Raw genomic sequence first — 23,488 nt, forward strand, 5'->3', positions numbered from 1 at the left:
CTTTATACCACAATTTTGAAAGAGTTTATGAATCTTTTTTAAAAAGTGAAGGTAGGGTCTATGCAACATTGACAAATCAGTCAAGCCCTGCTAGCATCCTTGTGCAGGATCCCAGACCAATTTGGGAGAGGAGAACAGGACAGAAAAGGAAGATGTTGCTCTTCAGTATGAAGTGACTATGGTGTAAGGAGGCAGGGTGGTGTGTGTATATATCCCTACTTTCTTTGAAAGAATAGCAGTACTGTAGGCCTCCTCAATACAGCAAGGCAATACTAGTGGGTGGCAGATGTAGTAGCCCCTACTCAGACTTCTCCGTTCCTCTTTCCCTCAACTCAGCAACACAGCTGAGAAGGGTAGGGCATCACCTTTGGGACATCTTGGGAAAGGGACTTGCTTTGTGAAAGAGGCCAAGCATGCACAATCTGACAGATGGCTTTGGTGAGGAGGCAGAGACAGTATTGCAAATGAGTGGGAAATTTTGCTGGAGAGTTGCTGAGGAAGTTGCAGGGAGAAAAGGCAATGGCATGCCTATGTACCAGTCTAACATGCCAATGGAATTACAGGTAGTGTAATACAACCTATACTTGACTGTATTAAATCAAAAGACCTGCAGTCAAAAATCTTAGCTAACATTTCCTAACCACGTGGACTAGATAAATTTATATTTTATAAAAATACTTGATATTTTTAAAGATTTCAATGTTTCCAGCATGACTGCAATGAAGTAGATTACTAAACCATGTGCATTAACATCTGCCAACAAGTTTTTCTCAGTTTCGGTTACTTTCTTTACTTTTCTTTCATTGCCACTTCTGGCCAGGAGTGTATTTGTACAGCTAAAGCTACTATCTGCACCCATTTCTGCAAGTGTCACATAAGACAATAATGTACTTTCCTGTTTGGAAGACAGGAATTCTATATAGGTCTGTCTTTAAAAAGTGCTTAGAAGTCTTAGTTGACCTGAAAGGCTGTGGCCAGCTATTCATCTATTTCTAGCCAGCATGCTATTCATCTATTTCTAGCCACAATTGAGAGTGCTGGTTACAATCTAAAGAACATATTACTTAGCTCTTTGCTAAATGAAGGGTTATATGCCCCCAAAGAAGCTGTCCCAAGTTTTGAGGTATTCAACAGATGTCCTCATCTCAGTCCTATTACCTTAAGGAGGGAATATGAGAAAAATCTATCTTGATAACTGCTCAGGATTTCCCTTTCTTGGAGACTGGGATTACTCTTTCTCTATAGCAGTGGTTCTCAACCTGTGGGTCCCCAGGTGTTTTGGCCTACAACTCCCAGTTTACCAGTTGTTAGGATTTCTGGGAGTTGAAGGCCAAAACATCTGGGGACCCACAGGTTGAGAACCACTGCAATATAGTCTTTCTATAACCAGCTAAATACTTTTTGTTCCCAAAGAGATTTGGAAATTATAGGTTGATAAATGATGAGTTATACTATCTTTTATGGGTATAAATTGTTTTAATTCTAGAAATAATAAAGTTTTGTTTTTTGATCAGCATCTACTGTATTTAGATTTTTTTTTTTAGTCCCCTAGAATCCATGATAGAAATAAATAAATCACTACAACCACCACAGTTTATCTTGAATAAAAACTACATTATATCGAACTGCTGTGTTAATATCAAAATTCATTGAACAGATCAGACAGCAACAACCAATCAATCAAGCAGTTATGATGGTCAAATATTTTGAGAATGGCTGGGTACATGCTTCTTATTCATCAAACAAGTATGTGACTTTTGTAAAATGAAAACATAAATCTTGACAGAAAATAAATCTCACAAACAATGTCATGTCACCATCCTCAAGATTTCACTATATGTAGTTTCCATTCAGTTCAATATTCCTACCTTGCTGGTCCAGCCTCAAATGATGCCAGCCATTTTCTAAAGTTCAGTACTGAGTCAATATCACAAGCTATCATGTTACTTCTGTTTCGGGAAGTAGAGCTGGTGAGCAGATGTGTTCATTTTCAAAGAGTTGATTGAACTAATAAAAGTGCCTGGCAACTGGAAGATATCTGGCAGGACACCAGTTGCAGCAGGAAGACTAAAATTAAAATCTGAGTGTAATTCACACTTTTCAAGCCCATTATCAACTCTTTCATTCTTTTGGCAGCCTGACTTTTGAACAGCAGTGTTGTGGGGACCCCCCCACACACACACAAACCCCCCCCCCCCCCGATTGTCACTAAAGCCATGATTTAACCCAAGGCTTCTTTCGGTTTTTATGTCTAGCTGGAAAGGCTTAGTATCCAATCACAAGTGATCTTCCCAAAATGAGAGGAACACTGACAATGAAGTTGTAAGTATTCAAACTATATAAACTTTTTTTAAAAACCCTCCATAAATCATAAATTAATATGTCTCTATGTAAATATGTCATCTGCTTTATCCAAACATCTAATTCACCCAATGTTTTGGACAGGATTCAGAATACTTGGATAAAATAAGTTCTACTATATATGTAGATTTTCTGATTTGAATATTTTGTCTTTTAAAAGAGAATAGTTGATTTATATTCTACATTTAGACAGTTCTCAATAAGGTTTTCAGCAGTCATTTTTAATGTTAGATCTTGGCTATTACTAAACATTTTTTTCAAGCATCTTAACAAAAACAAAACACCACACCATATGAAGTCATTTAAAACTGTATTTCCAAGCCTGAAATGAGTTGATCGATCATATAGCTGTATTCATTAATAGGATGATTGATTATATGACTATTCATTAATAGTCTCCAAATGTGAACACTAAATGTCCTTCTCATCTATTTCTCTACTTCCTATGAGCTAATCTTGCAGTATCAAATTCTTTGGAGAGCATATTGTGACAATTGCTAAATGATTAAATCACGGACTTATGTCCCTTATATGTTGTATCTCTTTCATGAAAGAGAACCTTCCAAGTCACGGAAGCTGTATCATCTGTAGACATGGCTGCCCCAAAATATTATCAGACAAAACTTTGCAGACAATTTAATTAATATGTATTCAATTTAATATACATAGAATATCCCTGTTCAAGTATAGGCACATATGGATGTTTTAAAAAATTCTGGAAAATAAGAAGAATCATGATTATAATAATTATATGCAGATGTAAAGTCTCTGTATTGGAAATTACTCTGGTTGCCTTAGGTAAGATTTTTTTCTAATGTCCTGTATGGAAGGGATTGAAAACCATCTATTTGTCATCAGTGAGAAAAAGAAAGAGATCAAGAGAGATCTCATCATGTTATACATTCGTTAAAATAAAGGTTGGTTGATACATCTTTTGGAGATGAACTCCAGACTGTGCATGAAATGTATATAGAAATTCTTCAGAAGAATCAAGCATCTCTGGCCATAATGTTATATTATGGCAGAGATGTTGAGCAGTCTTTGTAACAGTGGTACACCAACCAACCCAAAGAAACATGAAATAAATTCCTTAAAACACTCAGCTAAGATTTTTAAAGTGTACAAAACTATGCTTGCAGCTTGTGATGTATATATGTACATCACCCTCGATAATTATTTTGCTAAATAGTTGTTTCTCCATATCTAAAAGGAAAAAACAAGGACGAACAGCCAATGAAGGACACATGATCAGGACCACAACGACAGTAAGAGAATAGCTTGCATGCAGAGTGGTCATGATGACACGGACTCAGGGTAAATAACAGATGTGAAAATTGGTGTTCAGTGACTCAGGAAAACAAAAGGATGCTTTAACTGTATTCTCAGCTCAGCTAGCTGCCCAGAATCACTCATATTACATTTATGAGAAATGTTGGATTTTTCTTTATATTCCATTAACACGCCATGGCATTCATCTGCATAATAACTATGCCTCATTTTTCCTAAGGGCAGTCCTAGATTTTTCAAAAGTTTGCGAGCCAAACCTCAAATCGACACATAATAAGTTGGCTGGTTATGGTTTCATTTGCTTTAATGTTTAAGCAGATATTCAGAAATATGTTAAACTGGGACTTTAGAAAATACTAAATTCTATACGGTAAGAGATTTTCAGATCTGCAATCGGGGGATATAAGAACTAACATACACACAGCATGCAAGGTGAAGTTTTTAAAAGAAAGGGTGAAAACAAAGTTCTTGGTCAAACATGTTGAATGTTCCTGAGGGTGGGAAGGGAGGGGAATCCAATCCTATTAAAATCAAGCTTTAAAGTGTATCCTACATGTTTGTTTGTGTTAATAAAGAGAGAGAACGAAGAGCTAAAGTATGTTAATAAAATTAACTTCTCAGTATGAAGTGCTTTTATTTATTTAATGCAATTGAGAGATCAAGACACAGAAGATCCTTGAACAAAGGTCCCCAGTAGCTTTTTTTTTTTTTTTTTTTTGCACACAAGGATGCCCGCACGTGTGACTGCAACATAGCTTAAGACTGCATCACTATAGGAGACACATAACATTTTCCTATTGGAACTTCCCACCCTACTTTGGTATCACATGAGTCATCTTGGTTCAGGAAGGAAAAAAGATGCATACTAGAGTGCATTGTGGGCCACATCTCAATATACAGACTGTCTCAGTTTTATTTCCCAGCATTTCTAGTTAAAACAGATCTTAGTAGAACTGGGAAGCATTTCTGCCTTAGACAGCTGTAGTCAATAAACAGCACTAGGTTAGATACTCACTCATCCAAATAAAATGTCCTTTTCAAGGTACAAATATTCTAATCCATGTTGATGATTAGGTGGAATATTACCAAGGATGGCACTGTTTGACATAAATTGTGAATTTGGAAATTGTTTCTTTGCTAATAGCTAGTTGCAGAGAGATGGGTGCCATGATAAACTCTTTTACATTTGAGGAATCCCTTCAGTATCACTTTATTGCATTGTATTTTTATTACATTTTTATCCCTGCCTTTCTCCAAGGACATTCGGGTAATGTATATGGTTCTTTCTTCTTCTTCTTCACCATAAAAACTAACCTGTGAGAAAGGTGAAGTTCACTGATAGCAGTCTTAAACAGCCCTGATTAGGAATTTGAAACAAACCTCACCTACTACAGCAAAAGAAGTTACAATTGTGTTGCTTCTTTTCCTTCCATTTTACATAAAATTATAAACCATTGCTGGGGAATCTTCAGCCCTTTCGATATGTCAGACTTATAATTCCTTGAAGCCTAAACTAGAATGGCAAATAGTAAGGGGGTTGTAGTTGGGAGGATTAAAGGTGTCCTCCCCTCTGTATGTTTGACCAAGAGGTAACACAATGACAGCCAATGTACAGATGAACACACTTCTTTTCTTTTGCACAGAAAAAGCCCACACACGTTGAAGTACCTTGAGCAATTTGCAATCTCTATTCCGGCTCCTTCACAATCCCGTCCACCACACCGAGGCTGAGGGCTGTTACACGACCGTGATCTGCACATACAAGAGCCTGTGCTGTCTCCATCCGAATGCTCACAGGGTTGCCATGGGGACCAGGCCCCCAACCGCCCATCAACCTTCAAGTTTTTCACCTAATTTACATAAAGAGAAGTCATTGTGGTAAGAACGGAAAGCTGCTGTGGGGTGTGTGCAAAGATGCCATAGAGACCGAGAAAAGTCTGCGAATCTTCTCTCTTTTCCCAATGTCTTGTCAATATTTGTGCCGGATTCCATAGGGCATCCCTAACTCATGAAGGCAAATGGGTCCTTCAAAATCTACATCACACAAGAACACCCAAAAATCCTTACCACACACTTAGGGTATGTTGCACATACTCTGGATGGAAACAAAATAAACACCTTATGAAAATGGCAGATCAAATAAACGGGCACATACACCAACTGCATGTTTACAAACCTTTGTTTCAATCGCAGTTCAAAGAGCAAAGGCAACATTTCAATTAGCAACATCTGCATGTTAAGTGAATAAAGCGACACAGGGCCATGCTTTCATCCCACCAAACTAACAAGCATCGGCTGATGCATGTTTCAGAGAATTGTACTTCTTAAATTTCTGCTGCTTCCACAGTGCACTCCTTTGGAATGAAGTTTTTATCGTTCTACATCGCAAAAGAGGACGATAAGGAAATCTTTTATTTTAGGGAAAACGTGTCCACCCTTACAATTCCCAATGTCCCTCGCCCATTCACTATGTTGCTAGCTCTGAGGAGTACTGCAGTCCAGCATCTTGATGTCCAGCCACTTCTGTTTTTTTATGGTCCTATTTTTTGCCTCATCTTCCTACAGAAAGGACAGATAACTCCTAGTGCTACTAATCAGGAGATACAGAATGTAGTGAATTCATCTTTTCTGTACTTGGGAGGGAGGAAATGCAGTAGTGAAATGCAAGTGGAAGCTGATATCATCTGGATCACACAGAAATACATACATGCCATAAGTAAAACAGGATGGTTGCTTGATAAAGGCCTTGTCTATATTTCTCTAATGCAACTCAAGTCCTGTGGGCCAAATCCAGCCCGCCATGTCCTTTTATGTGGTCCTCCAGATGCTGGACTACAATCTTCATCTTTAGACACCATAAGTATAGCTGATAGGAGTTGTGATACAGCAACATCTGAAAGACTGCAGTTTGTTCTGTTTAGTCAGGATAGTGGTGTTTGAATTTAGATACAAGGCTTGTGAATATGAATCTGGCTTTAAAATGTCCTTCAACCTTGCCCCAACCTCAGAGCCACAAGTGCTACTGGGCTGCAATTCCCATTATCCTCAATTCACATGGCACATAATCAAAAATGATGGGAGTTGACTGGAGACCCAAACTTAGTAAAATGTAAAGAGCACTTACCACTATGTAAAAATGTTATAGGTAGCCCTCTCTGTTCACCATAGATTCAAAGGCACGTTGAAGGCAACTATAAGGTTGATGTGGCCCTTGATGAAAATGGGTTCAACACGACTAATCTAAGTAGAAGCATTTCCCCATCATTGAAAATAATAGCATCCATCTTGGTAAACAGAAAAAGGAAAATATATTTCCCCTAAAGATGTTCTTCAGATGGGAAGGGGGGGTTATTTTTCTCAGATACTAGAGAATCAAAGCTCAATGCTTGTTATCAGAGACAAATCTAAGAGCACATAATGAGTTATGAATGCAAATAGGGTAACAAATCATACATTCCTGCTTCATTGTTTATCTCCTCCAGCCCACCCCCAGTACAGTTAAACATTCCCTTGGCACTTCCTACGAACAGCTATTCCCCATCTGAAGTCTATGAGAAATGACATGGAAGTAATTTAGGGTCTGTCATTATGCTTATCACACTGTAGTCAAAGGACTTTAAACATCTGTTCCAACGCTTTGCTTTCACCACATTCTAATTCGGCAGTACATAAACAATAAACATCATAGGGGAGGACTCTACTGAGATCTCTCCACTGCTCCAGATAAGGCTGAGCTGGATGACTTGGCTTAGTTAGAGACATCATGCATCTATGAAATATGAAGATAAAGTGCCTGATAGAAGAAGATGAGCAGGCCTAAGTTGCAAATCTGAAGCCATTAGTTGCATTCAACCAACATTTTTCTTTTCTGGATGTTAAAAGGGAAATCATGTATGCACCTTTTCTCTCCCCCTCCATGCTAATCTTGCCTTGACATAATTCAGTTACAGAGCTGCCACTAACCCAAATGGCATTGAGTCTTCACTGCCCTTGAAGTCTCTTGCATTTTATAAGAATCTGTGCAAAGTACTTTTTGCTCTATGGCGAAATAGAGAATAAGGCTAGCATTTTTACAAGTGTTTTTTTTAAAAAAGATAACAACGAAGCATTGCACCAGAACGAGTGTACAAACATATAATTGGGATACTGTTACTTTTCCATGGCTGTATGGCTATGTTCCAGAAGCATTCTCTCGTGACGTTTTGCCTGGCAGGCAGCTTCAGAGATTGTGAGGTTTGTTTGAAACTAGGCAAGTGGGGTTTATATATTTGTGGAATGTCCATGGTGGGAGAAAGAATTCTTGTCTATTTGAGGCAAGTGCAAATATTGCAACTGATCACCTTGATTAGCATTGAATAGCCTTGCAGCATCAAAGCTTGGCTGCTTACTGCCTGTGGGAGTCCTTTGCTGGGAGGTGATTAGCTGGCCCTGATTGTTTCTTATCTGGACAGTAAATAAATAATAACACTGAAAAACAGGAGAATTCCAGCAAGTGTACTTTTGCCCTAGTTGCTTAACTGGAAAAAAGGAAGGGACCAGCTTCTGGATGGTTTGAAGGTACTGTATCCTTCCATAGGGCACCTAAATCCAGGACCGGGCCACAGCATTGTTAAAACTCAGTGAACCATCACACTGAAAATATACTTTTAAGGTGTGTGTGCACACTCATAGCCTTAACATTTTTTTTCATGTTGACAGTATAGTCTATATTGGTAATTATAAAATAAACAGTGTTTTAAGTTTTTAATTATTTTGAATCAGTGACTCCTAGAAGATGCAGGCAGCTCCTAATTCACAAATTTCCCACAAACTGCAAAGTTAGATCTGCTCACACAATCCTGTTGAGCTCTCTCATACTTGAGATTTAGATTTTGTCACATGGATCAGAAAAATGAACTGGATCAGTACACTATAGCTTGTACTAATCACAGCAAGCGAGAACCTTTGTTCATTTTGATGGAAATTTTTTATTTTCTGCTGGTCATTGCTGGACATAGAATACAATGAACTGCATAATCCCTTCCTCCAGTCCAGCAAAGCTGTTCTTGTGACTTGCACAGAAATCAAAGGTGTAATTTGGTCTAGTGCTTTAATTAACAAGCAAAGAATGGGAGAACCAAGACAAGGAAATTAGAGAAACAATTACTGGCTCATAGCTGGCACTGGGAAAGCAAGCAATTTTAAATTAATTTTAAATTAAATAAACACAGAAGATTTCAAAATGAATTGCAAGCTTGGAAACATTTTTCTTTCCTGATATATTTATTCTAATTCCATCCTTAAATGGAAAGCAATTTCTGTAGAATAAATTGTTTAGGATTCACATTTAGAAAATAGGCATTGAATTAGTCAGATAATATCCTCCTTAGTGGGTCTTTTGAAGCAAACACCATACCATTAAAAGGGGGGAGGGGAGTAGATAGAAATTAAGCATCATCTAACGTAATTAATCTTTGGTCCAAATAAAATAATTCTTCATTAATCAAAGCAGTATGTTTCATATGTGTCAAATAAGAGCCAAATCCCACATGGCTTTCATAGTATAAATTCCTAATTGACCTCCGTGATTGGGTCTGAAAGGAAAATCCTGGCTCATGCCTCACATTTACTTTATCTGAAACTGTAGTAGAATGTCATTACCTAGGAGATATGTGCCCTTTTGTTTATTAAGTTTGAAAAAGTGTCACACTGGCTTGCCCTGGAAGTTCAACTCTCCTCAAAGCACATAAAATTGCCACCCTTGTGGTAGTCTCCACTTTTTTATTCCAACATCACGGCCACCAGTTTTCTGTAAGTCTCAAGAGGGTTTCCTCCAAGAGTTCCTAATTGGAAGTAGCGCCAAAAGGGCACTATACAAAAAATTATGAGGTTGTACTAATAAGAGTATATTTTCCCCACAGGCAGAATGTTGCTTTGCCCTATTCTTATTTCTCTTTGAAGAACAGCAGTGTAACATGAAGAATGAGTCAAAGCAATCTACTGTTCAGGGGAAGAAATGTATAACTCTCTTTTTCCAGACCTGTGATGAAATGGGAATTGTTCAAAGGTTGTCCCTGTACCCCACCCCTGGAAATTAAAAGAGCTCAATCTCACAAGGTTAGAGCACTCAAAGCCTGCTCCAATTTTCTCTCTAGTGAAAGCAGTGGAAAGAGAATAAAATCTGAACAGAACCATTCCTATAGGTATCTAAAAGTGAGCAAGCTACCTCTCTGCCATTAGAAGAGCAAGATGACGCTGTTTTATTTGTGCAGAAATCAATGAACAGAAATGTCCTCAGGGCATTTCACACAACTCTTTTCATTTGGGACCTGAGTACTTCAAAGGATTGCCACTTTCTCTATGAACGTTTCTGCATATTTTGGTCTTCAGAAAAGACCTGCTCCCTAGTCACCAACATGCAAGGTACAGAAAGACGGTGGCAGCCAGGCTGTGAAAGGTTCTCTGTGAAAGGGCCACATCTTTGTGCCTTATAGAATCCATTAAAATTTAAAATACTTTTTTGATACACTGTTCACTATGGCAGCTGAAGTTGACTTAGAGCCCTTTCAGACAGGGCTTAAATCCTGGGAGGAACTGGGATATTTAATCCCAGTTCCTCCTGGGGTTAGGTCCCCACACTTCCCCCAAACCCTGTGCTTTCCCTGGAAGGGTGGCTACATGCCCTCCCACGTCAACCATCAGCCCCCCATTTTGCCCCAAAACTTACTATTGTAAACCGCCCTGGGTCCCTATAGGAGATAGTGGTGGGGTATAAATAAAAAAAATATTTTTCTTCTTTTTATTATTATTACCGGAGGGGGTCTAGCTGCATGTGCAGGGCCTTCAAAGACAGCTTCTGATGCATCCAAATGACGCATCTGGAGGTGGGGGTGGGTTTCCCTGTTGAGAAGATTTCACCTCACTTGATTGGGTTTTGAAAAATTTGGCTTGTTGTGTAAGGATTGATGATAATGCTTAGGTGGAGACACCTTTCCCCCATGATTACTCTTTTAGGAGTGAATATCCCTTCCAAGCGATAGGTTTCTCTCACTTCCTGTTGTCTCACCTCCATTCTTAACTATGAGTCATTTGTAAGTTAAATGTTTGTAACTCAGAGACTGTCTGTATAATGCAGTTCAAGCTACATTATATAGCAGCGTAAATGGGGCCTGAGATTATAATACCGCTATGGCCTACATATTGAAACCGAAAGCAAATACAGTAGAGTCTCACTAATCCAAGCCTCGCTTATCCAAGCCTCTGGATAATCCAAGCCATTTTTATAGTCAATGTTTTCAATATATCGTGATATTTTGGTGGTAAATTCGTAAATACAGTAATTACAACATAACATTACTGCGTATTGAACTACTTTTTCTGTCAAATTTGTTGTATAACATGAAGTTTTGGTGCTTAATTTGTAAAATCATAACCCAATTTGATGTTTAATAGGCTTTTCCTTAATCCCTCATTATCCAAGATATTCGCATATCCAAGCTTCTGCTGGCCCGTTTAGCTTGGATAAGTGAGACTCTACTGTATAAATATCCCCATCCTCTGCTGCTGTGTCATTGTGAACACCAAATGACTAACAATGAGCTATTTTTAGCTGTTTTAAAAGACAGTGAAGGGAGGCCCCCTATGAGGTTGGGGACAGACATGTTTCAAGTAGGGGATTAACACTACATATCAACAGTCAAAGCCATTAAGCTGAATGAGGTAACAGCATGTGAAATCAGGAAACACCGTATTACAAGAACAGCCCAGGAAGGTTATAAACACAAAACCATATTTGGAAAAAAGACATAGGAAAACAAGTAGAAAATGGATTGACTAGTGCTCCCAGGGTTGGGGATGGGGAGGTGGAAGAGCTTAGGTGCCAAGGATGAAAAGAAAACTAAACACCCCAACAATGCAACTTCAAAATTAAACAGGTATGGTGCAGATATAACTCTAAGAAACCTCAGCTATATATTGCCTTAGGACAATAAGCAGCATATTGGCAGAAGAACATGTTCGTTAAAAAGAGAGAGAAATGCAGCTGGGGAACCTTGGCTGAAACATTACTCTACTTTGGAGGTCTGAATCTAAATGAAAAGTTGTCCTGGTCGCTTGTAGCTACTAGAATAGGGCCCGAATCCTGATTCATCTGTTCCTTTCGTGGTTTTGTACCGTTCCATCCATTCGGATTGTATGGAACAGCACAACCACATGGGAACAAAAGAAACAGTGAAACAAATTTTAAAAAATGATAGCTGTTTGATCGGCTGATTTTTGGTGCTTGGCTATAGGTCCTGGCTGGCTTGCAGGGCCTACAGTCGAGCACTGAGCGCTCAGGTCTTGATTGTAGGCCCTGCGAGCAAGGCCTATGAGCCATCGAGTGCTTAATGCTCCTAGGCCCTGCCTGCCAGGACTACAATCGAGCGCTTGACTGCAAGCCCCACGAGCTGAGTCTACAAGTCATCGAGTGTTCAATGACTCATATGCCCGGCTCAAAGGGCCTGGCGCTTTGCTGCCCAAGGCCCGAAAAACCTTTGTTTTTTTCAGACCTTGGACAGAAAAGCCCGTTTGTATAGGCATAAGCAGCAGGTGGAAACAGAAACTGGGCCATATGAATAGAACACATAGAAATGGTAAGTAATTTTATACAAATGCACAAGTCTAGTAGCTACCAGCTTGTCCTGGTACAAATGGTTTGACAAAAGAGATCAATGACTGGATTCCTAGTCTGTAAGTTAAAATATAATGACGATATTCGGTGTGTGTGTGTGCGTGCATGTGTTTCTTTTTAATATCTGTTAGAAAAATATGAGAAATGGAATTTTATTCTCTCTTGATTGTGTCAGCCCTTTTGGCTCCCCTGCAAATAAATGTACACTCTTGTCCTCCATCTCATAAATATAAGTGACTAGTTGAAAAATGAGGGCCATAGTTTCCCTAAAATGGATTTATCATGCAAATTTATCACATGAGCCACATAAACATAAGATTTATCATTTGTGCCATGCAAATGTATTGCCTTTGCTGTCTCAGCAGAGTGACCGAATCCACTGAAGGTTCCATATGCCTAGAGGACTGCAAAAATGACTAAACCCATATAAACAATATGCTTAAGCCTACTCTACTGCTCTATTTAGCCCAGGACCACTTGCCACTTCCTGTAGATAGAGGGAAGACATTATGTGATGTGTGGATGTCTGTCAATTGTAGAAAATAAACCATTGTGGTTAACAGTGCTGCCGCCCCCTGCACCACAAACAGTAATGCCTGCGACTAAAAATTGTGCCTATCAGGGAACAGTATGGATCCTCTCCACAGCCAGTGCCCTCAGTCCAGACAGAATTGTGGTATTGGAAGATGACGTAACCACATCAGACAGTTTACCGACATTACCATTGCAGCTGGGAACCAACGACACAGATGTGGCAACCACACCACAATAGTTCATGTATATCATTCCTGATGAATGTCTCTAGTATTTAAGTTTTCACTTACAGGGCACTCAGTAATATTCTGAGTCCACAGGCTCATATTGGAGCTGTCCTCAATGGTTGTGCACCTCTTCTGCTTCTTATCCCAGCCACAATATGGGTCCCTTGCTCCCAGGCACTCACTGTGTGGGGAAAGAGAGAGAGAGAGAGAGCGAGAGAGAGAGAGAGAGAAGATTAGCGGTCTTTCATGGATGGGAAGCTCTAAAACAAGTTATTCAAGTACAGTGCTTCTGTGCGACAGCTGTCAATTACGCCAAGCAACAGCAGAAGAAACAAATTTCATTTAAAATTGAGTTTCACTGAAGAAAGGTTTCAAGATGGCCAGAATAACTAGGTGAGGATAGTTTCTATCCTAAAACAAAACAAAGGAAATGGAATGAAATGGAAATCAAGCTCATTCATTCTTTTTTAAGGCCCAAGGGCTGACAAAGAATTGCTTTGCAAATGCTGCTGAAGAGTACTTGCCTTTTTGAATAACAGTGCATGAATTCATTCCCCAACAAAATTCCTTCTGTAGGAATGTTTTCGGAAGAAACTAGTAGAAGTTAGACAAGCTTAAAAAAGCAAGTGGATCAGTGCTAAAAGTTTATTAGCCTTGGATTTTGATTGTTGAAAAATGGCAGCATTTTTACTATAATAAGTCTGAAAAAGTCACAAAGTGAATGCTATTTAGAAATCTGTTTTGTTGTGGTGATGGTAGTGGATACTCAGCAGTGGACATTTTTTTCAATATGTATGGTTTGTGAATGCACCTTTAGTCTGTGATTTGTTAACAAAAACAACTGCCTAAAACTTTCAATATACACAAAAGTCATAGATCAAACTGGAAATTATTTGGACAAACAATGCCAACTTGTTCTGGAGTGCATAATTTTTGATTGCACTTAGTGTCATATAGAAATTCAATGTACACGCTGTTAATGTAGCTTTCTGATTCACATAACTGCAGGGAATTCACTTAGCATTAAGAGGAAAATGCATTTTCTTGATAATGATTTACACTTCCCATCACATGATCCTACAAAAATAGAAATGGCAAAAACTGGGGGGCAGCCAATAATATTTAAAAAGGGAAAAAATAACATGTCTCAAGATACTTCAAAGAAGTTTTTGATTAGCTGAAAAACCCAACATGTTTTGACCCATGGATACTCTTACGGCTTTCTTCAGTGCACTGTATAAAACTACAAAAAGAAAACACATAAATAAATATCATCAAATACCATGCCTGCTGGCCTTCTTTGGGGAAGGATAAGGGGCAGGCTTTGGGGAAGTTGTGTGTAGGATTGGGGGGGGGGGGCTGTGAGTTTTAAAGGCTATTTTAAGTGTATTTAATAATAACAATAACAACAACAACAACAACAACAACAGCTTTATTTATAGACCGCCCTCTCCTAATCTGTTTTTACTACACTGTACTATTTAATTGCTTTTTAACTTTTGTATTGCGCCTTTTAAATTGGACTAAAGTGTGGGATTGTTAGCTGCCTTGAATCCCCATAGGGAGAAAGGTGGGGTATAAATAAAGTTAATAATGATAATAGTAATAACAATAAATAATAATAATTCATGATTATATTTATACATTGCTTGTAGCCTAAATACTTACAATCAAAACTTCAAAATGGTCATCTGTCAGGGGTACTTGTGATTTTCCTGCATGGCAGGGGGTTGGACTAGATCAGTGGTTCTCAACCTGGGGTCCCCGGATGTTTTTGGCCTTCAACTCCCAGAAATCCTAACAGCTAGTAAACTGGCTGAGATTTCTGGGAGTTGTAGGCCAAAATCGTCTGGGGACCCCAGGTTGAGAACCACTGGACTAGATGGTCCATGAGGTCTCTTACAACTCTATTATTCTATGATTCTGTTCCATTCACATGCAGCCCAGATGCATCTATGCATCCTTGAACAATGCTTATGTTTTTTTTTATCATCTGCTCATGAAATAAAAAATCGTATTTTATTCATGTATTTTCATTTTGCCGATAAATAGATTTCACAATTCTGTCATGAAAACTTCTGCAGTTTCAATTCTAACTAGATATGTACAAGCAATAGGCAATATTTAAATAAAATAATGATTTTAAATAATATGTCATATTTTTTGACTTTTATATTGCACCTTGATGAATTCCTTCAGAGTGTCCACACTGAAATGCATCCATCTTTTCAGCTAATAAATGATAGTATTTTAAGTGTCTTGAGATGCTTCTCCCTTTTCTTTATGCATACAAGAACAGAAACCAGACTACATATTAGAATGAACAGATGAAAAGTAATGACGCCTTTCTGTTCAGATCTTCCAATGTTCCCTGTCAAAAAGCAAGGAAAGCTAGGTCAAAGACATATAGCAAGAGGGCCATAACAGATCTGACCTTTGGTTATCTAGAGCTTGCTCTTTTAGAAGTTAAGAAAATGCTACAAAAGCAGAAGATAGACAATTTAGACACATAATAAAAGTGAAAATCTGTATGTGTGTATGTGGCACAGATGTCCGTTCACACAGACAGCCTCTAGCCTCCACAAACAGGCTATAGTTCCCAGTGCTGTAGAGCCACCAAGTCACTCCCTCCCAGGACATTGTAGGTTACAGCAAGCACATCCCAGTGTTCCTTTCTTTCTCCATTTGCACGACCCCACCCACTGCCTTTCCCTTAACTCTTTCCAACCCTTTTCTATGGCACACAGCAAACAGAGGAACTGATCAGTAACTGAACATATTAGAGAGAAAGATTTGGGGACAATTCACCATGATTTCTAGGAGTTGTAGGGACTGGGATGTATACTTCACCTGCAATCTAAGAGCACTCTGAACTCCACCAATGATGGACCTGGAACTCACTTGGCACACAGACTCAACATGGCCAAATGTGCATACTAGCGGGGTTTGGGGATGATTGACCTTGACATCCAGGAGTTATAGTTCACATGTATTCAGAGAACACTGAACCCATCTGATGATGGATCTGGACCAAAGTTGGCACACAAATTCAAAATGGCCAACTAGGAATACTGGTGGACTTTGGGGAAGGATTGACCTTTATCTCTGGGAGTTCACCTGTATTCCATGAGCCTTCTGAATTCCACCAATGACAGATCTGGACCAAACTTGGCACACAGACTCAACGCTGCCAACTTGGGGTGATTCACCTTGGCATCAGAGAGTTACCATTCACCCGTATTCAGAAAACACTGAGCCCAGCAAGTGATGGATCTGGACCAAACTTGACACATAGACCCAACATGGCCAACTGTAAATAATGGTAGGCTTTGCGGGTGATTCCCCTGGGAATCTGGAAGTTGTAGTTCACCCTTATCCAGAGAACACTGAGCCCAACAGATGACGAATCTGGACCAAATTTGGCACACAGACCCAACATGGTCATTTTGAATACTGGGGGGAGTTTTGGGAGGATTGACCTAAGATTTCTGGAAATTGTAGTTCACCCACATCCTTATGCATTTTCTAATGGGAGCATTAAAAAAAACAGGAAAACACATAGTGTAAAATATGAACAAACTAACACCCAAAAACAAACAAGGTTCTTTCCAAATAACCCGGGGATCGCCAGGTACCCAAGCTAGTAATAATAAAACAATATGGTCCTTTCAATAGTATGATTTCAATCCAGAGTTTGTAAAAGATCAGGCAAGGAAACAGGAACTATAAATTCCAGAAAAAAACACAGCATGTTAGTCAGGGAATCCTAGGAGCTGAAGTCTCTCCAAGGTAACTTTTTCAAATTCTGCTCCAATCCTATTCAGCCTTTCCTTACTAACTTTAGGGAATGTTTTTTAAAAGTCCTGAGCAGGCCAACTCGCACCCATCTTCTTCCCACAGGTATGAGACAAATGCTGACAAACATCTAAAAGAGTTTGTAGCTCTGTCTCCTTGGCTGATCTTTTACAATTAGCAATCAGCTGCTTCAGTCACTTGCAAAGCCCCAGAAAGATTTCAGAAGTGTCAATTAAGTCTTTAGGGTACAACCAAATGGGATGGGATTTGGAAGGGAATGTCTGAAATCAAATTCAGACAAAGGAAAAGAAATGAGATTTATTCTAATCCAAGCCATCAGTGTAAGTGAAACATCCCTGCGCAACTTACAAATCAAATGAAATAAGATGTGAAGTGCTCACATCCAGAAATCTCTGAAATCCCATTAAATAGTAATGCTAGAAAAAGAAAAAAAAATTCCTCTAATATAATTCAACATGCTAAGAGCCCGGTGGCGAAGTGTGTTAAAGCACTGAGCTGCTGAACTTGCAGGCCGAAAGGTCCCAGGTTCAAATCCCGGGAGTGGAGTGAGCGCCCGCTATTAGCTCCAGCTTCTGCCAACCTAGCAGTTCGAAAACATGCCAATGTGAGTAGATCAATAGGTACCACTCCAGTGGGAAGGTAACGGCGCTCCATGCAGTCATGCCAACCACATGACCTTGGAAGTGTCTACGGACAACACTGGCTCTTCGGCTTAGAAATGGAGATGAGTACCAACCCCCAGAGTCAGACATGACTGGACTTAATGTCAGGGGAAACCTTTACCTTTACCCTAAGATCATCTGCAGTACTAACCTGTACTGGATGCAAAAGCTGTTTGTCCCTCAAATAAATATTCGATTTCTTTCTGTTGTCAAGTGTACAGGTATCTTATATTACTATTTACTAGCTTCCTGTTTGCCTCTCCTTTGCAAGTGTTTATCTTCTCTATGATTTATGATTAGGTACATGATGCCACTGTTTCTTGAGTATTGCAATTAATAGTTCAGAGAGCAAGCTGCAAAGATTTATCTCATTTTCCCCCAGAGAGGCTTTAAAACAAGATAAAGAGAAGTGGTCATTCCGTTCCCGCTCCATCCTGCCAAAAGGTAAGACCTGATTCAGTAACATCTCTCAGATCACGTAGCAAAAGGACACTGTGGGAGATTTGTGTGCTGTTATTCTGGCTGAGCCATGCTGCACACACCATGCCAAGCCCATATTGCTCTACTCCACTGAATGGAGTGGCTCTCCACTTTTAGAGGACGTAAAATGACAACAGCTCTTCAGAGGAGAAAGGAGGGCAAATAGCATTGTGTGGAGTCACTCAGTAGACAGATGGAGGCACGGGGAAGAAAGCACAGCCATATGGCCCTGATGCCTGAGGTGATCTGATTACTCCAGGATGGCATTACATGGCTCATGGGGATGAGAAGAAAATATCAGTGGCGGAGAAGCAGTTCCCATTTACCATTTGATCTTCTGGATTTTGAAATTAAATTCATTCTGAATGCTTCCAGTTTAACAATGTTTTTCACGAGAGACTAGCAAGCTGAAAATGGGATGGAAAGCATTCATTGAAGTAACTTCATAAAGCACCTTTTCTCTTTTCAAATCTAATTTCTAGACCATTTAGTGATAATTATCAGATACAAAAAGAGACACTATTGCATTTGTGCATCTATAAACCCCAAATCAAAGTCAAAAGACTGCCAAATGCAAACTTTCATGCTCGTTCATTTCTCTAAGGAAATTTGATGGAAAGGGAAGAACAGGGAAAGCCTTTTGTAGGATTGGTATCTATGAATTCTCAACAGACAGAATGAATGTGGAGAAGCTCACTCGCTTTCTTCTTGGCAAAGAGGTGGGATACAAATGTGGCACGAGTAAAAAGGGGTAACTGCTGTTAGCATGGATAGTGTATTTGTGAGTTACCTATCATCAAAAATGCAAACCCAGCAGAAAAATTGTGAGAAGAAAGGAGGCAAGAAAGAAATTGAAATGGTGTGAAAGTCAGGGTATTTGGATTGTGGATTTTGCTTTGAAAAGTCATGGTCAAAGTGGGATATGCTATAGAACAGTGGTTCTCAACCTGTGGGTCCCCAGGTGTTTTGGCCTACAACTCGCAGAAATCCCAGCCAGTTTACCAGCTGTTAGGATTTCTGGGAGTTGAAGGCCAAAACACCTGTGGGTACCCACAAGTTGAGAACCACTGCTGTAAAAGGAACTCTTCTTCTAACATCAGCTCCTCATGTTCTCTAAAATCTGCTTCAGAGGGCTGGGAAAATCTTTAGAACAGTGGTTCTCAAGCTGTGGGTCCCCAGATGTTTTGGACTTCAACTCCCAGAATTCCTAACAGTTGGTAAACTGGCTGGGATTTCTGGGAGTTGTAGGCCAAAGCACCTGGAGTCCCACAAGGTTGAGAATCACTGCTTTAAAATCAATGTTCAGGGAGCACAAGGAAGTGAGGAAGGATGGCCAACTGGATTTAAGGCAATGAAATTTAGTTAATTAACTATGCGGATCATATCTTTATTTGGGTTAAGATGATTAATGCAACCAGAATAACAATCCTCTCAGATGAGGTATTCCCCGTTCTTCTCTCGCACAAGAAGGACTTTTACCAAGGCAATGCTTACCATTTGCAATATTTACAAATACTTAATGTATGTTTTTTAAAATTAAATGTTCCAAAACCAGTTGAGCAAATAATTGGGGTAACTCTTCAGTCAATTATGTTATTAAATGATCTGACAGATTATACCACTAAACCCTGCTGCCTAAGCAAAACACACTGAAATAATTGCATCGGAATGATCACACTATCTAGAATTTGATCATTCCAACTCAGCATTCAAAGCATAGTATCAGTCCCTGACTCTTGGGGCATCTCAATAACTTGGCAAGAACCATATTCATGCAAGCTGTATAATAATTATTTTAATTTTGAGCTCATAAAGGATTCTGTTTACATTTCAGCCTTCCAATTCAATGATAGATTTCCTTTCCAAAGTAGCCCTTGATGCTGATCAGATTGCATACCGCTTATGCAAAACTCTTCAAGAGCACAAGCATGCCGGAGTGATTATAAGTATTCTTTTGTTACATTAATGTCATCTTAGAGACTCATCTATTTTACATCAAAACACAAGCTGTATGCATTCAAATAATAATAATATTATCTATTTGTTCCAGGCTGCATCCTCTCCAGCATTCCACAGGCATTCTGCTCAGGTGCAACAACCATTTTGCGAAGAGTTTGGCAGCATCTGTATTACAAGTGCTGCTCTTGGAACGAAAGAAGGAAGGAAGAAAATATAGAATCACATGCTGAATGATCAACTAGAGAGAAAATATGGAAGATTATTACTACATTTGACCACGGCAATGAGAATTATCTATGGCCAAAGATGGAAAGACACAGTCCCGAAGCACGAAGACTGGTTTATGAAGATATGTGAATTAGCTGAGATGGATAAGCTGACTAATTTTAAGACTGGGATTTATTGCTTTTTTTCATCCAAAATTGGGACAAATGTCTACTGTTATTTTTCTGATATAGAAGAGTGCTATTCAAAGTAGAAGGGTGGTTATACAATGAAAGGAACAAAAATGGAGAAGTTAAAATCAACAAGCAGAGAGTGTTTGTTTTTTTTTTCCGTGTCAGGAGCGACTTGAGAATTTGCAAGTTGTGAGAGAATTGGCCATCTGCAAAGTTGTTGCCCAGTTGATGCACTGATGTTTTCATGTTTTTACCATCTTTGTGGGAGGCTTCTCTCATGTCCCTGCATGGAGTTGGAGTTGATAGAGGGAGCTCATCCGTGCTCTCTCCGGGTTGGATTCGAATTGGCAACCTTCAGGTGAGCAACCCAACCTTGAAGTCAGCAGTCCTGCCAGCACAAGGGTTTAACGCACTGTGCCACCGGGAGCTCCAGCAGAGTGTGAGGCTTATAGATTATTTTTTACCCCTGTATGTGTAGATGGTTTGTGTGGGATGGTAGTGATTAGGATGATTGTTTAAGATTGAGTTCTGTTAGTTGTTGTAGTTTAGTTTTTATATTAAGAAAACACATGGTTTTTTTGTGTGAGGGGGTGCACCTGTCATTTCTTTGTTTGTATGTTTGTTTTCGTGAATAAAAATTAATGTTAAAAAAAGAATCACAGCAAGGTTCTAATGAAATATAAGCATATCAGCAATACACCTGTCACTAGCTTTTGCAACTCTCTGTGCTTTACAGACAGCACATCTAAGTAATTATGATGTTTATATATGCTTTTAATTTTGTTCATGTTTCTGTTCTTTGGGCTTTGGCCCATGTTAACCGGCCTGAGTCCCTACGGGGAGATAGAGGCGGGATAGAAAAATAAAGTATTGTTGTTGCTGTTGTTGTTGTTATTATTATTATTATTATTATTATTATTATTATTATTATTATTATTGACTACACTGCATAGTGAACCCTGTTCATCCAAACAATGCAAAAAGTAGAATTCCAAAATGTGACTTTACTCTGTTAATACCAAATTAGATGGAGTTTAAAAAAATTATGTAGACTAAGCAACAGGGAGACCACATTAGCTGGGATAGGAAAGATTTACCCTTTCCATTCAGTATGATCCTGAAGAAACTATCATGCATCTTTGTAGAAATATTTGCAATGGGAAGGAAGCTTCCGTTTTTATGCAATTAACAGCTTTAAGCAAGCATTTTTTTAAAAAATAGGAACCTTAAAAATAGCCAGGAATAAGAATTAAGAATTTTCTCTTCACCTTCTGCAGTCCTAATGCTGCTAAGAACCTTTGTGGCTAATTATATCATTTAAAAAATCCTATAGATGTATTTATTTATTTACGACATTTATACCCCACCTTTCTCCACCTCGGAGGGGACTCAAGGCGGCTTTACACATAGGCAACTATCTGATGCCACAGAACGATGTACAATTAAAATAAACATTTTAAAACAGAATTATAAAATACATAAAAACATATAAAAAATTAAAACAATACCTTCACTATTAACCACGCTATCCACAATCATAATATGGGCCGTTCCAATAGTTATTGCACATCATTCCATATCAATCTATTGCACAAGTTCTACAAAGGCTTGATCACAATGCCACATTTTCACTCTCTTACGGAAGGTCAGGAAGGAGGGGGCTGATCTAATATCCCAGGGGAGGGAATTCCACAGCTGAGGGGCCACCACTGAGAAGGCCCTGTCTCTCGTTCCCGCCAATCGCATCTGCGAAGGAAGTGGGACCAAGAGCTGGGCCTCCCCTGACAATCTTAAACTCCAAGATGGTTCATAGGAGGAGATTCATTCAGACAAGTAAATTGGGCCAGAACCGTTTAGGACTTTATAGGCCAAAGCCAGCACTTTAAATTCTGCTTGATAGCAGACGGCAGCCCGTGGAGCTGACCTAACAGGAGGGTTGTATGCTCCCTGTTCGCCGCTCCAGTGAGCAATCTGGCTGCCACCCGTTAGACCATTTGGAGCTTCCAAACAGTCTTTGCAGGTAATCCCACGTAGTCTATTCAGAATGTAACCAGAGCGTGGACTACCATGGCCAAGTCTGACTTCCCAAGGTATAGGCACAACTGGCACACAAGTTTTAATTGTGCGAATGTTCCTCTGGCCACCCCTGAAACCTGGGATTCCAGGCTCAGCTATGAGTCCAGGAGAACTCCCAAGCTGTGAACCTGCGTCTTCAGGGGGAGTGTAACCCTGTCCAACACAGGCTGTAACCCTATACCATGTTTGGCCTTGCGACTGACCAGGAGTACCTTTATCTTGTCTGGATTCAATTTCAATTTGTTCGCGCTCATCCAGACCGTCACATCTGCCAAGCATCGGTATAGGACTTGAACAACCTCCTTAGTAGCAGGTGGGAAGGAGTGATAGAGTTCAATGTCATCTGCATACAAATGACATTGAACTCCAAAACTCTGAATGATCTCCCAAAGACTACACGTAGATGTTAAACAACATGGGAGACAATGGCTGTGGGGCCGAGCAGGTCTCCCACAGCAACACCTTCTGGGAATGGCCTTCCAGGCAGGACCAGAGTGTGCCACAGTGGCATGCATTTTGGGCATCTTATTTGGAGGACTGTGCAATGGTCTTGGGGGGGGGGGCTTTTTTGAAAAATGCGCAGGAACCTCAACTGGGTCTAACCTAAGAGCATAATTTGCAGACACAATTCAATGTAGTGGTAACACCATCAAAACCCTACATGACTCAGGATCAAGTTATCTGAAACACTGTATTCTCTCATATGTGCCTGCTTGGATTTTAAAACACATGGAAGATGTCTTTTTTTCTCTATCTCTTTGGCATCTGAAATGAATGAGGAAGAAACTTGAGGGAGTATGATCTTCCTGGTTGCTCTCAGGTTCTGGAACCCATTGCTAAAGGATGCATAGTTAGTCCTGCTTCTCATCACTTTATGCCAGCAGACATTTTAAAAATTAATTAGGCAGGATTTTGGCCTATACATTGGCTCACATATCTGTTTGTTTGCTTTTTAATTGATGCACTTCTTTTTTTGGTTTTATTTTATTGCTTTTTGTTATATTTCTTTATTTTCTGGTATCACAGCAAGACACTTAT

The 23,488-nt window shown here is 39.4% G+C and overlaps 1 protein-coding gene across 12 annotated transcripts in view; it reads right to left on the bottom strand.

The window, feature by feature from the left end:
* sema5b (semaphorin 5B) overlaps positions 1-23,488 on the bottom strand; it is a 583,141-nt gene that overhangs the window by 98,608 nt on the left and 461,045 nt on the right. For all 12 annotated transcript variants that reach the window (XM_062971530.1, XM_062971492.1, XM_062971628.1 and 9 more), the window contains 2 exons: positions 13,123-13,240; positions 5,317-5,498 (listed from right to left, as the gene is read on the bottom strand). In XM_062971530.1, the coding sequence (XP_062827600.1) occupies positions 5,317-5,498; positions 13,123-13,240 (300 nt within the window). The remainder of the gene's footprint in view (positions 1-5,316; positions 5,499-13,122; positions 13,241-23,488) is intronic.

The sequence above is a fragment of the Anolis carolinensis genome, chromosome 1 (genome assembly GCF_035594765.1).
Source record: "Anolis carolinensis isolate JA03-04 chromosome 1, rAnoCar3.1.pri, whole genome shotgun sequence".
NCBI classification, from domain to species: domain Eukaryota; kingdom Metazoa; phylum Chordata; class Lepidosauria; order Squamata; family Dactyloidae; genus Anolis; species Anolis carolinensis.